Source organism: Mus pahari, chromosome 18, assembly GCF_900095145.1.
Source record: "Mus pahari chromosome 18, PAHARI_EIJ_v1.1, whole genome shotgun sequence".
NCBI lineage: Eukaryota > Metazoa > Chordata > Mammalia > Rodentia > Muridae > Mus > Mus pahari.
Window position 1 is genome coordinate 1,293,782 of NC_034607.1, and position 13,865 is coordinate 1,307,646.

At 40.2% G+C, this 13,865-nt stretch overlaps 1 protein-coding gene across 2 annotated transcripts; it reads right to left on the reverse strand.

Annotated features, from left to right (window-relative positions):
- Nucleotides 1-324: 324 nt before the first annotated feature.
- On the reverse strand, nucleotides 325-11,982 carry LOC110335599 (zinc finger protein 883-like). 2 transcript variants are annotated; one of them, XM_029531573.1, is made up of 5 exons: nucleotides 11,852-11,928; nucleotides 7,498-7,609; nucleotides 6,692-6,818; nucleotides 6,455-6,500; nucleotides 370-2,747 (listed from the first exon to the last, which is right to left on the reverse strand). In XM_029531573.1, the coding sequence occupies exons 3-5, from the start codon at nucleotides 6,723-6,725 to the stop codon at nucleotides 1,103-1,105; spliced, it is 1,725 nt and encodes a 574-aa protein (XP_029387433.1). In that variant the 5' UTR covers nucleotides 6,726-6,818; nucleotides 7,498-7,609; nucleotides 11,852-11,928; the 3' UTR covers nucleotides 370-1,102. The 2 variants fall into 2 exon arrangements, with proteins under 2 accessions (XP_021073486.1, XP_029387433.1); XM_021217827.1 differs by lacking the exon at nucleotides 7,498-7,609 and having other exon boundaries at nucleotides 325-2,747; nucleotides 11,852-11,982.
- Nucleotides 11,983-13,865: the final 1,883 nt, after the last annotated feature.

The window sequence follows — 13,865 nt, forward strand, 5'->3', positions numbered from 1 at the left end:
AATCACCAATTTCTTTTCATTTTCTTTTCAGACTCTTTACTTGTGTATACACATGATTGTACCTGGGGAGGACCAGACATGTGTTCAGGCCCCTTGGAATTGAAGCTTCAGGTAGTTGAAAGCCAAGCCACCTAACACATATGCTGGGAATCAAACTAAGGCCCCCTAGAAGAGTAGCAAACACTGTTAATCACGTATGTTAACCATTTCTCCAGGCTGCTGCAATCCATCTCTTTAAATGTTTGCTATTGCTTGACACAGTTTCTTGGTAGCCCGTCTTTCAAGTGATAGGAATGGCAGACCAGAAATTTATGCCAATGTTTTGAGCAAATCTTTTTATTTTTTTTTAATTATTAAGCAAATCGCAACTCCAAGATTACAAACAAAAAAGCAAAAATCCAAGTCTTGTGTGGGAACAGACCAAAGATCAAAATGCTAAAATGTATTGTTCTTTCAGGTTATTTCTAAAATATACAAACTTAAATTCTCCTTATATGATTTAACTATATGAAAACATTCTATTTCAATCACACAGCTTTATTTTTTCTTTAAAATTTACATTTGGTTGGAACAGGTTCACCTTAAAAGTCCTAAGAGCTATTCAAATGTCCTGTATTAGAAACTGTATTTTGCTACCCTCCTACCCTACCTGTAAGAAAAGCAGATAGACATCAAAATATGTATGGGAACAGGATTTCATCCTACATATGCTTGTATATTAGGGCTAAAAGTACATTTTGCTGGTCATGTCTGTTTCCACTTCAAAATGTTTTCATTTTTTTCTTGTTTAGCACTACATTTATTTACTTTATTTGTGTACATATACAAATACATTCAATGTTGTACATGTGGAACTCAGAAGACAACTTTTGAGAACTGAATTTTTGAAACTCCATGTGAGTTTCAGGGTTAAAATCAAGATCAGGCTGTCTCCTAAAGAACCATGACTAGCTAAGCTATCGCACGACCCATACAAACTCTTTTTTCATACCTTACAATAAAGGCAAACCATAGAGTTTATAGTTATACAAGTTCGGTCACTCTGAGATTTTATATAGGTTTCTAATGGGATGTAGGACCCAGAAATGCATTCACATATTGTTCACATGGATAATGTTTCCATAGTGTGAATTCTTTCATGCTTAAGGAAATTACCACAGTAGGTGAATTCTTTCCCACAGTGTTTACATACATAAAGTTTCTCTTTCATAGAATGGATCTTTTTATGAGTATAATAGGAACTCTGACTGTTGAAGGTTTTCCCACAAAGGTTACATGCAAAATGCTTCTCTGCAGTGTGAGTTTTTTCATGACTGTTACGGGTACTGGAAGTGGTAAAAGTTTTTGTGCAATGCTTACATGTATAAGGCTTCTCTCCAGTGTGAATTCTTTCATGACTGTTACGGGCACTTGAAGTAGTAAAAGCTTTTCCACAGTGTTTGCATGCATAAGGCTTCTCTCCAGTGTGAATCCTTTCATGCTTGATTAGATCACCAGAAAGAATGAACACTTTCCCACATTTTTTACACTGAAAGGATCTCTCACCAGTATGAATTCTTTCATGACTGTTTCTGTCACTGGAAGTGGCAAAGGCTTTCCCACAATACTTACATGGATAAGGCTTCTCTCCAGTGTGAATCCTTTTATGATTGATAAGATAATCAGAACGACTGAATGCTTTTCCACATGTTTTACATACAAAGGGTTTCTCTCCAGTGTGTATTCTTTCATGACTGTTCCGGTCACTGGAACTGGTGAAGGCTTTTCCACAATGCTTACATGCATAAGGCTTCTCTCCAGTGTGAATTCTTTCATGATTCATAAAATGACCCAAACGTTTGAATGCTTTCCCACATTTCTTACATACAAAGGGATTCTCTCCAGTGTGAATTCTTTCACAACTATTATAGTCACTGGGACTAGTGAAAGCTTTTCCACAATGTGTACATGAATATGGCTTGTCTCCATCTTGAATGTTTTCATGAACATTATGGACACTGGAAGGAGTGAAGACTTTTTCGCAATGTTTACATTCATAAGAATTCTCTCCATGAATCCTTTGGTGCATGAGAAGGTATTTCAACTGAATAAATCCTTTTCCACATTGCTCACACACATAAGGCCTCTCTCCACTGTGAATTCTTTCATGTTTTTGGAAGCATGACAAATATCTAAATGTTTTTCCACACTGTTTACAAATATAACACTTTTCTACAATATGAATTCGCTCATGACTGATAAGGTGACTGGAATTAACGAAGGCTTCTCCACACTGCTTACATACAAATGGCTTTACTTCACTATGGATTTTTTCATCTATCTGGTCATATGTACACTTCATAAAGGTATTCTCACTGTTTTTATTTCCATCATGAGTTCTCTCATGATGCTGATCACAATGGAGACTTCTATGAGCTGTATCACATTGCTGATTTTTAGATGATTTCTCTCGAGAACTTCCATGAACCTGAAATGACTTAGAATGACCCATATCTTCCCAGCATTTCTCATGTTTAAAAGCCTTCTCCACAGGTTCCTTACAATCAAATGGTTTCTCTTGAGTTTGATCACTGAGGTGCACATCCAAGGGTGAATTACCGATGACATTTCTTACATACAAACTGCTTCCACATACTGTTACTGCAGGAGGCATGTCCTCATTAACAATATACTCTGGAATCTGTGCCTGGCTTTGTTCACATTGACTACCACGTTCACATTCACCATCTTCCTCAATCACTTGAGTTCTGAAAAAAACACAAGAAAACAACAACAACAACAACAACAAAACAAACCGAGAAGAGTATTATGGGCACTGGAGATAATGAAGGCTTTTTTCACAACATTTACATTGGTAATATTTCACTCCAGTGTGAACTTTTTGGTGTGCAAGAAGGTATTTCCAAGAAATGAATCCTGTGGTACAAGGGAAGATTTTGGTAATGGAATGTTTTAGATTTGGCAAAGAAGTTGCTGGTGACTAACTCCAGTGGTTCACTATAGTTATAGTACTCCAGAGGCAAGAGCCTCTAAATGTAAGGCCAATTTGGGCCACATTTAAAGATCCTGTCTTGAGTAAATAACTAGACCTTTGACTTTGACTTTACAAGAATTATGAAGTATCTGGTGCAATAGATCAGCAGTTAAGAGCACCTCTTCCTCGTCCAGAAGACCAAAGTTCAGCATTCCTATGGGTGGGTTTGCAGTGGCGTATGACTCTGCCTTCAAGGGACCTGCAGTCCTCTTCTGGCTCCATAAATCCTTCTCAGATATGTAGCATGCATTCACATGAACCCACACGTACATATAAACTTAAATAATTTATGACAATAAAAAGAGGAAAATATTCAACCAATGTGCTTGTGTTAGCATAAAAGAATATCATAACATTAGGAAATACTACTGTACTTACATGTACTGGTTAGATAACTTTAATTTTAAAAAAATGCCTCTATCTGATTGGCCTGTAGGTAATTCTACATGGGTGCTTTCTTGATTTACTAAGTCATGTGGGAGGGCATAGCTTACTGTGATTTGTCCCTCTTCTGAGCAAGTAGGCATGGGTTGTATACAAAAAGTAACAGCAAATAAGTGAGTGGTACTCTTCCTTCCATTTTTTACTTGAGCTCTTGCTTCCAGATACTGGCCTAGCTTAACCTCCTGGCCTGGCTTCCCATGATGATAGACTGTGACATGAAGTATAAGCCAAAAGAAATCATTTTCTTCCCAAGTTGCTTTTGATTGTGGTATTTATCACAGGACAGGAAAGCAAACTAAAGGAGACCCATAGGCTATTGCTGTTACAGACTAGCCATGTTGTTTTTGGAAAGAAAGTGGAAGTGTTTAGAACTTTCAGCTGGAAAAGCCAATGAATGCTCAGAATTTAATGATCTGTTTTGGCAACTTGGAATGTAAGAATGCTAACAGCAATGTGGACAATGGAAGCTGCCTTGTCAAGTTTCAGAGGGATGTCATAGTGTAAGGGTGATGTGGCTGCAACTTATGTCATTCCCCTTGATCACTAGGATTGAGGTGGCTAGCTAAGGAGTATCTCTTTCCTCCTTCACAGTTCTAAGTATATCCTTCCTGAAGCTGTGTGCTTCATTAAAGAGGATGGCCTTCCCTGAAGAGAGGAACACCAGTTCAATTAAAGGTATATGAGTAGCTATGCTCCCATGTTATAACATCCAAACAAACTCTCAAAGGTATGTTTAAGAGTACCTCAAAGACTGTAAGAGTGGTTTATGAAATATTTTGTACTAAGAATCTACACCTTCTGGTCAGCTGGGGCTGAAGAATCAGCTATGATAAACAAAAACATCTCTGGGGTGAAATCTGATTTTGATCAAAGACCACAAGCAGCTAAGGTTGCATTTCAAATTGGAAGCAAAGCATGACAATGTGCAAGATTCTGCCAGGTGGTATTAATTTTGGCAGTATGAGAGCTGCAGGAACAAAGGAGTCATGGAGAGCAGGGTACCACGAAAGGCCAGAAGATGTCACTGCTGAAGCTGAAACCCCAGTTACAGAGGAAACATCAGGATTGAAGGGTTTATTGAGAACATATGAGATTTTGTACCAAGTGCCAGGGTTGGAGTTCCTGAAGTAAAGCCAGAAAGTGAATGATGAAGGGGTAACCTATATGGACCTTAGCATATTAGAGATGACAGTACCACTGATGATTGCCAAGGACAGCAGTAGTTGTGGGATGGAGACAGCATGAGCCTATAAGTCAAGTGATGGATGTGTGCTGTGTATGGCAGAGCCAGAACCATTGTGTTACCCAAGCCCTTAGAAGACCAGAAGATCATGAGTGAAGCCCAGATGAAATACACTCAGCTACAGAATTGGATTAACATTGTTGAATTTTGGATTTACTTTGATCAAATTGTAGCTGTGCCTGCTTCTTCACTTTTTAAATCAGAAATGCATAACTTATATTTGATTTACAGGAGCCCACAGCAGAGAACATTTGGCACTGAATATGTAGTGTGTATACCCTCCCTGTACTGGCTGGTTTTGTGTGTCAACTTGACACAGGCTGGAGTTATCACAAAGAAAGGAGCTTCAATTGGGGAAGTGCCTCCATGAGATCCAGCTGTAAGGCATTTTCTCCATTAGTGATCAAGGTGGAGGGCCCCTTGTGGGTGGTGCCATCTCTGGGATGGCAGTCTTGGGTTCTATAAGAGAGCAGGTTGAGCAAGCCAGGGGAAGCAAGTCAGTAAGTAACACCCCTCCATGACCTCTGCATCAGCTCTGCTTCCTGACCTGCTTGAGTTCCAGTCCTGACTTCCTTTGGTGATGAACAGCAGTATGGAAGTGTAAGCTGAATAAACCCTTTCCTCCCCAACTTGCTTCTTGGTCATGACGTTTTGTCCAGGAATAGAAACACTGACTAAGACATCCCCCTTTTTTAAGACTGTGATATTCCTAAAGTTATGCTATGGTCTATATTTGGATATTAACATGAGATCATAGGAACAAGGTAACAATTGGGTGGTTAGGTTCTTTTTTTTTGTTGTTGTTAACTTGACACAAGATATGGTCATCTGAGAAGAGGGAGCCTCTATTGAGAAAACAGTTCCATCAGACTGGTTTGTAGGCAAGTCTGTGGGGTGGGTATTTTCTTGATTAATAATTGATGTGTAAGGCCTAGCCCATCTGGGTGGTACCACTCTTGACCATATGGGCCTGCATTCTATAAGTTCTATAAGAAATGAAGCTGAGTAAGTCTTTAGGAGCAACCTGGTCAGCAGTGTTCTTCCATAATCTCTGTTTCAGTTCTTGTCATTGTCACCAGATCTCTGCCCTGATATCCAAGAAGAGGGGCTGTGATCCAGAAGGCAGACATGAGCCAAAATAAGTCCTTACTTCCTAAGTTGTATTTTGTCCTGGTGTCTACCTCAGCAATAAAAAGCAAATTAAAAACAGCTCTAAAATGAGGAGGTGACTCAGCAGTGAGGAGGATTGACAGTTCTTCCAGAGAACCTATCTTTGATTCCCAGCACCCACACGGTGGCTCAAAACTGTGAATAGGGATCTTAGGCTCCCTTCTGTCCTCCATGGGCACGACATGGATGTGGCACACAGATATACATGCAAACCAAGCACACATAAAAAAATCTTATAAACAAAGATAACAACAGGGAAAAAAATCAGCTCTTATATATAAAACCCTAAAAATGATCATTAAAAACTATATCAAATACTTGTGAATATGAAGGCAATGATTGTATGGAATGCACCACTGGATTTTGAATGACATTCAGGAATTACAGAGATGGGATACTCAAATTCTGAATGATCACACCCAATGCAGGTTTATAAATATCTATGTTAGAATTAATTTATACTTAGATATATTTGGATAATTTACTAGGTTCTCAGTTGTCCTGTAATTCCCAAATGTTTGGTGTAAATTACTCTCTTGAGTTTAAATTACCCCAGAATTCACCTGAGATTTTGGTAGTCCTCTTCAACATTTTCTTCTTGTGTTTTCTCTGAAAGTAAACCCAAAGAAATCACTATGGTATATTCAACATTATAAAAAATGTATTATATTCTAAATCTTATGACCTGAACAGGCACATTAAATTCACTCTATGTTCCTTTGCAAGCCATAAACGCTATATATATAAGCAGGAGACAGTTGTCTGAATGAATAAGCAAAGGAAGTATAGTGCATTTTTACCTATGGAGACCAGGTTCAAAAAGGTTTCCTTCATCACATCTCTGTAGAGCTTCTTTTGACTTGAATCCAACAAAGTCCACTCTCCTGAGGTGAAGTTCACAGCCACATCCTCAAAGGTCACTGGTTCCTGAAACAGTGCACATATTAATTAGGATGGTTAATTTTAACTGCTAGGCTGAAAGTATACAGAATCACCCAGAACCGAAGCTTCTGAAGATACCACTAAGTGTTTATGTAGATAAAGGTTAACTTGAGTCAACACGAGAAAATCCACTCACTGGGTGCAGAAGCAGTCCCTGACTTGTATGAAGGATTATATGAGAGGAAGTGTTAGACATGAGGGATCAAGAAAGCAGCTGTAATTGCCATGGGATTAATTCTAGGCACTGGCACAATAGTGAGGCAGGCAGGCATAGAACAAGCTGAGCAACCGGAGACTACTAGGGTTTTGTACCTAGTTGTTTCTGAACAATGCAATTAGCACCTTGTGGCTATTCTTTTTTGAACAGTCATCTGTAGGTAACCTTGGACCATATCCACTATCAGGTTTCATGCTTTAAAAAAAGGCAATATATTAATAACATATAAAAACACTTTATTAATTTTCTATATCTAACTCAAATACATTTTGGAACACATCTGGTAACAATGGAAAATGGTCTAAAAGTCATGAGCTACTTTTTGGCACATGTACCATAAGGTGAACTGTGTTCTTAAACTTAATATTTAAGGAGAATCTTTTTAACATTTTGCCTTTGAATAAAATTAGATGATGGGAAATAACACATTTAGTGAGCAAGGCTTACCAGATGTACCTAGGACGCTTAGTGCATGCTCCACTCTTTAGCAGCCAAATCCTTCCTTTCAAAGCCCCAGGCTGTAACTGTTGCCCTTGAGAACTGTCTTAGAGTTTTACTGCTGTAAAGAAACACCATAACCATGACAACAATTTAATTGGGGCTGGCTTACAGTTCAGAGGTTTAGTATATTATTGTCACAGTGGGAGACATGGCAGCATGCAGGCAGAGGAGCTGAGAGGCAGCTTGATCTGCAGGCAGCAGCAGGAGAATGTGTGTCACTTTGGTCAAAGCTTGAGCATATATGAGACCTCAAAGTCTGTCTTCACAGTGACACACTTCTTCCAACAAGGCCACAACTCCTAATAGTACCACTCCCTAAGGGACAAGCATTCACACACATGAGATCAAGGGGGCATTCCTATTCAAACCACTATACGTACCCTAATTCAGTGGCCTCCTGTCACTCTTCACAGAACATTTTAAACCTGTACTATGGCTTAGCTTTGAAGCAAGTTACCTTGGGTACACTAGTAATGCTAACCATTCTCTCTCATCAGCTGGGACCTTGAGAGTCATCAGAAGTGCATGCCAGGAGGAAGTTTTGAGGATTCAAGTGTCTGAGTCAGATGCAAGATTGATATTGACACAAAGGCCATAAAAAATGAAGTAGGATCTATCCCTTCATTTGGGATGCTTTAAAATAGCAGATAAAGACGCAGCAAATACTAAGTGTTTTGTGCTTGGAGGTGTTGGAAAAGAAGACAGTGTATTTATTTTACTAAGGGAAATTTGGACTTAGTTGATACAGAAGCAGGGATGGAAACATTTTTGTATAAACTGGGTATGGAATATGTGTGTAAAGTGACCTGACTCTGTCCAAGACTACAGTTTGGATGATATTTTAGGAATATTATTGAAAAAAGGGATTGGGAAAGACCTTGGGTTATCTGATACTGTACAAAGCAACTGGCAAACACACCTACAGATCCCACATTTGCAACTCATGAGCTTTCTGATCCTCTCTAATAGTCCTTTCACTTCTCTCACTGTATGTGTTGGCTATGCTTCTGTGAGCTTATACTTCTCAGTAGGGAGTGAGGCCTTGTTACATGAAAAATTGATGAGCATGGAAAACAGTCTGCCTCTCAAGTTTTAAGCCTTGTTATGAATCACTCTATAATTACAGGCGGTTAAACCAAGCACGGTGATGCAAATCTGCCATCTTAAGAATCATGAGACTAGCCGGGCGTGGTGGCGCACACCTTTAATCCCAGCACTGGGGAGGCAGAGGCAGGCGGATTTCCGAGTTTGAGGCCAGCCTTGTCTACAGAGTGAGTTCCAGGACAGCCAGGGCTACACAGAGAAACCCAGTCTTGAAAAACCAAAAAAAAAAAAAAAAAAAAAAAAAAAAAAAAAAAAAAAAAAAAAAAAAAAAAAAAAAAAAAAAAAAAAAAAAAAAAAAAAAAAAAAGAAGAAGAAGAAGAAGAAGCATGAGGAGACTAAGCAGGAGGACATTAGTTTGAGGCCAGCCTGAGCTACAAAGCTATAACTGGCCTCAAAATAAATTATCAAAAAGGAGAGAGAAAACAAAAGACTGGATCCAGGGGTAAAATTGTGATGACATTCTTTCTCTTATTTTTTTTTCTTATTTTTCCAAGGGCTTCAGACATATCATCAACTTATCAATCTGTCAACCTATCAAATGTACCAACTGTTTTTTTTAAATGTAGGCAACCAATACTATAAACTTTCCTTAGACCAGCCTTCATTCTGTCCCATAAACTGATCACACTGTGTTTCCTTTTTCATTCAATTTTAGAAGTTTAAAGTATTTCCTTCTTCATTTGTTCCTTGATCTAATTATCATTCAGTAGTGTTGTTTTTAGTTTCCATGCGTCTGTGTACTTTTTGTAGTTCTGCTGTTGATAATAAAAGTAGACTTTTATTCCCTATTTAGAGACCCTCTTTGTGACGCTGAGTTTGGAGAAAGTTCCATAGGCTCCTGAGAAGACTGTATATTCTTCAGTGTTTGGGTGGACTGTTCTACTTCATATCTATTAAGCCCATTGATTTATGATGTAATTAATTCCAAATTTTCTTTGTTTTTGTCCAGATGATGAGTCACCTGGTAAGAGCAGGCCTCTGAAATCATCCATTATCATACTATTGGGTTTATTCTGCAATTTTAGATGTAGCTGTATGTCTTTAACAAAATTGGGTGCACCTCTGTTCTGTATGTTTATTGTTGAAATTTCTTCTTGGTGGATTATGTCTACAATGAGATGAAGTGACACTTTTTATCTCTTTTGACTAGTTTTAGTTTGAAGTCTATTCTGTCAGATAAAGTATAGCTACACCTTCTTCATTTCATTTGCTTGGAATACCAGCTACTATTCTTTTACCTAAGATGAAATCTATTTTTGATCACAAGGTAACAACTAGGGTTTTAACATTAAGAGCTATTAATGGTCAGACATAGTGGTGCATACCTTTAATTCTAGCAGTTGGGAGGCAGAGGCAGGCGGATCAAGGCCATCATAGTCTACATAGTGAGTTCATGGACAGTTAGAGCTACATCATGAATTGCTGTCTCAAGAAGAGAGACACTTCTACAAAGTGAGTTGCCTAGAAAAGGCTCAGACCAGCAGAGTGGCCTGGAAAAAGGAGAGACTGCTCAACCCCCTTGGAAGAGGGTCAGAAGGTACCTACCTGAAAAGGACAGTGTCCACCTCACTGGCTGTCTAGGGTTCTCCAGGTGTCCAGCTTCCTAAAATGTCACCCATATTGCATGGTTGGGTTTGGTGATATAGCTATTTTTGATTCATTTCTGAACCTATAAGTAACTCTTCTCTCATATTTCTATAATAACCCCAATAAAACTCATTGGTTTACCAAGCTGGACTCTGGTAGGCACCATACTTTGGTCTATTGTTGGTTCCCTGTCTGGCTTGAAAAGACACATCCAATAGAATTCCATCATAGAACAACTACATATAAAAGTCACAGGTTAATTCAAATTTAGCAATACTCAGTGATTCACCAGTCAACAAATAAACTAGATAAAAAGAAAAAGAAAATGTGTAATCCAACGACATTATGAGGTCCGGATCGGTGGGGCATGCCTTTAATCTCATTATGCAGAAGGCAGAGGCTAGTAGATCTCCATGAGTTTCAGGGCATCCTGGTCTACATAGCAAGTTGCAGGCCAGCCACAGCTGTAATTTTAGATCAAGCAGTACGTCTTTTACAAATTTGGGTCCACCTCTGTTTGTTGTGTATGTTTAGTAACTGAGTCTCAAAAGATAGATAAATAAACAAATAAATAAGACAGCATAAAACAAATGAAGCAAGTAAACATACCCAGACCATCCCACTCTAACACAAGACACACACTTAAGCAACCAGGAGGGAGGGAGTGTTTCAGAACCACCCACTGAAAGTGATCTACTTTCACATTGGTGTCTTCTGTGCTGATCAGGAAGAGAACCTATATCACTAGCAGCCCACCCTAGAAGAGTGGTGGGGTCCCCTGACATTGGGGCTCAGATGCCTGGGACCCTCCTTCCTAGAAAAAATGATTTACATAAAGGCAAAGGAAACAACCGAAAATGTTTATATTGTTCCAGAGGACTGTAATCTTGGTAAATACTAATTAAGGAGCCCACCTTGTAGGGCAAGATGACGCTCGCATCTAAATTGCAGTTCTCAGGAAGCAGAAGCAGGCAGATCTCTGGGTTCAAGGTAGGCCTGGTCTATGTAATGAGTTTCAAAAAAGGAAAGAAAACAAATGCCCATTACAGGCAGAGGCAGGAGAATCTCTGAGTTCGAAGCCACCCTGGTCTACCAAGTGAGTTCCAGGACAGCCAGGGCTACTGAAAAATCCTGTCTGAAAAACAAAGAAACCAACCAATCACAAACTCACCAGCACCACCGCCACCAAACGCATATTACTATCCCTTCTCTTTGGAGAAGCAGCCTAGAGCAAAACTAATACAAAATCAAGGAGATCTCAGGAAACCATAAAGCAGGCCAAACGCAAGTGCAAGGTCAGACCAGCAGCAACGCTCAACACCTAAGTCCTTTTACTGCACTGACCAGACTGCATCATCAATCCGGCAGCGCTGCAAAGTCTGCAGGGTGCAGGTCCATCGAGCGGATTCCCCATGATAGCCTGGGGACTGGGATAAAGCAGTTTTACAGCGACAGGACAGGAGGAGCCTCCGACTCGCGGCTCCGCCGGTGCCAAGCTCCACCTCGAACTGCAGCACAGCGCCAGAGGAACGTCGGGTCGGCGGTGCCAAGCTGCGCCAGGCTACGTCAAAGCCGCGGCTCACGACTCCGGGAGCCACCGTGTACTCACCATTTCCAGCTTCGGACGCATGCGGGGGTCCTAGGTGGTACTGCCTCAAACCAGCTGTCACAACACCTCACAAAAGCTACACGGGATTCAAAAATGGAGCCAGGGGCAGAAACTTCAGAACATCCGTGTTCCTCATTTGACAGTTCCAGCAAGGAAGTAACAGCGGCTCTGATTGGTGAAAGATGCCGGACCCGCCTTCTTATTCGTGAGTAGCAGGATCAACAACCTCTCCCATCCCTGACGCAAAAAAAAAAAAAAGGATAAGCGCAACACCCAATCTTAACCCAGGCGTTCCCTTCGGAGTAAATCTGAGGGATCCTTGCATTTAAGCACAACGCGCTCTGGGATTTTAGTGCGCGCACTCGCTTCGTCGTGTACTCAGTAGGCTTCTATTTCACATAAGATAGCGCTACAGATTGGCTCTGGACATCCCAGACTCAGTGTAGGAAAAGGAAAACCCATGACCCCAAACAGAGGTTACCCAGTCAGGAAAGGACAATGCCAATAATGAGTGCCAACTTAAGAATCTGAGATGAGGCAAATGGGCTTTTGCACCTTTATTTTTTGAAAGTTAAGATTTAAAATGTTGATTGAGCCCCAGGTTTAAAAGAAACCTGTACAAATATGTTAAGGCTTTGTCTGAAGAAATAATATTTTAAAACACGTTTGATAAAGACATGCTTTTGCAAATAATGTCTCTTCTTACAAGCTTTACTTGGATTACTTCTGGGTATTGAACATTATTACTATAAACCAAGCCAAGAGCAGAAAGCTACATATATGAATTAATAATGTAAAGAGAAAAAACTTGTAAGCAAAGAAGAGGCTTTGGCTCCAGTACCGGTACTGGTTGACCTTTTGTCGACTTGATGTAAGTGGGGGTCATCTGCGAGAAGGGAACCTCAACTGAGAAATTCCTCCATTAGATTGGCTATAGGCAAGACTGTACGACATCTTTTGGATTAAAGAATGATGTGTGTGTGTGTGTGTGTGTGTGTGTGTGTGTGTGTGTGGTGGGGGTGGGGTCCAGTCTACTGTATTCATGCATACTTAGGTAGATAGGCCTAGGCTGTATAAAAAGGGAGAGTGAACAGCACGGGAGCAGTATTTGCCCATGACCTCTGCTTCAGTTCCCACCTCCAAATTTCTTCTTGAGTTCTGTGATGGTTATTTTTCTGGTTGTCAACTTGACTACATTAGTAATGAAATAAAATCTGGAAATGGAGGACATACCTGTGAGAAATTTTTGCTTGCTTTGAAGTCAGTGATTCTACTTCAGGTCTGGACCTCTGAGGTAGGGAGTCACAGGCCTTTGATCCAAACCTTGAAGCAGCTCTAATCTAGGCTACATGCTTTGCTAGAACTGCAAGAGGAAGCTTTTGCTCTTGCCTGCTTGCCCTAGCCTTGCTAGCATGTCCATTCCTTCACTGGCATCAGAACCTTACTTTTTAGGGATTCCAGCATAAACTGAAGACCAGCTGAGACATTTAGCCTTGAGGTCTGAGAAACTACAGGATTCTTGGGCTTTCCATCCGCAGCCAGCCATTGTTGGATTAGCTAGACTGCAGCCTGTAAGTCTTTCCAATAAACCCCCCTTTCTATACATATAGAAGTTTTGTTACTCTCGAGAACCCTGACTAATAATGTCCACTCATGATGGACTTTAAGCCATTAGACAAAATACATCCTTCCCTCAACAAAGCTGCTTTTGTTAAAGCAGTGGAAGGAAAAGGTAGACAGAACCACTTCAACTGAACTCTTATTCAGTGAGCAGAAAACACAGTGGAAGGGTATGTTAGAAATGAGCCTACACATGAGATACCCTTTAAAACTAGTAACAGTCAAGTAGATCACACAAAAGACACATATGTCTTATGATTGAGGGATCACAAAATTACTGATTTTACTTCTGCCTTAGAATATGTTCTGTGCCTTAGAATATGTTCTGAATTGAAATAAATTGAATGAGAGACCGGGGGGGGGGGGGGGGGGGGGGGGGGGGGGGGGGGGGGGG